This window comes from Rhincodon typus, unplaced genomic scaffold (assembly GCF_021869965.1).
Source record: "Rhincodon typus isolate 14 unplaced genomic scaffold, sRhiTyp1.1 hic_rhity00004052, whole genome shotgun sequence".
NCBI lineage: Eukaryota > Metazoa > Chordata > Chondrichthyes > Orectolobiformes > Rhincodontidae > Rhincodon > Rhincodon typus.
This window is the reverse complement of record NW_025969690.1, coordinates 4,849-5,808: the sequence shown is the minus strand read 5'-3', so window position 1 is coordinate 5,808 and position 960 is coordinate 4,849. Positions and strand designations below refer to the sequence as shown.

At 59.2% G+C, this 960-nt stretch overlaps 1 protein-coding gene across 1 annotated transcript in view; it reads right to left on the bottom strand.

Moving 5' to 3' along the window:
- tegt (testis enhanced gene transcript (BAX inhibitor 1)) overlaps positions 1-960 on the bottom strand; it is a 5,360-nt gene that overhangs the window by 722 nt on the left and 3,678 nt on the right. The window contains exon 4 of the mRNA XM_048593812.1: positions 478-557. Coding sequence (XP_048449769.1) covers positions 478-557 — 80 coding nt within the window. The remainder of the gene's footprint in view (positions 1-477; positions 558-960) is intronic.

Here is a 960-nt window from a genome sequence, read left to right as displayed (position 1 = left end):
AGGAGTTCTCTGGGAGTTGGTGGCAGCAGAAGGGAATGGCAGAATGCATGGAGGTGGGGGGCGGGGGGTAGAAGAATCTATACACTTCACAGTAAGAAGCATCCCCCGCGTTCTCCCCCCCCATCACCCCCGCTCTACCCACTTACCTCCACCCCCTCCCATCGGGTGATCGAATCTTGGGGCTGCTCACGTGACTCCATCCTCCGACTGAGGTACGTGAGGGTCTTGTGGCGGAGGTGGGGTGGGGAGGGGGGCAGAGTCTCCTGTGTTTCCAACCCTACCTTGAACCCCAGCAACTTCGACTCAGCTACGGCAACACCCAGCTGCGCAACAGCTTCATCCATCGCAGGGAACATGAACCGTGCAGGCCTGGGGCAGGGGTGTGCAGCAAGGCCGGGCTGGGGGAAGCGGGGGGACAGCAAGGCCGGGCCAGGCCAGGCCAGGCCAGGCCCAGGGTCACCGCACGGACATGTTTACCTTGACAAGCAGGACTGATCCGAAGATGAGGTTGACCAGGGGAAGCAGGCATAGTACGGTCAGGAGAGACATCAGGATACCTGGGACACAGAGAGTCAGGGAGAGAGTGTAGTGAATGTAATGAGGTGACCCGGGTGGACCCTACAGAATCCGAGTTCCCAGATTGGGGCTCTTAATCCTGGTTCGATCAGGGAGCCCTGGCTGACAGATATAAACAGGAGGGTCAGGGGTTCTGTTCCTGGCTCTGAGGGAGCCAGACCAGTGTCAAGGACTCTCCATGTGTAAATAAAGGGTGACCTGGTGACAGGATACCGGCCTCTGGGGAGTTACTTCACAGAGAGAGACAGAGAGAGAGAGAAGGGGAGAGAAAGAGTTGGGGGGTGGAGGGGAGGCAGTGGGGTGGGGGCTGGGGTCGGTAGGTGACAGGGGAAGAGGGCAGAGACAGAGAGAGAGAGAGAGAGAGACAGACAGACAGAGACAGAG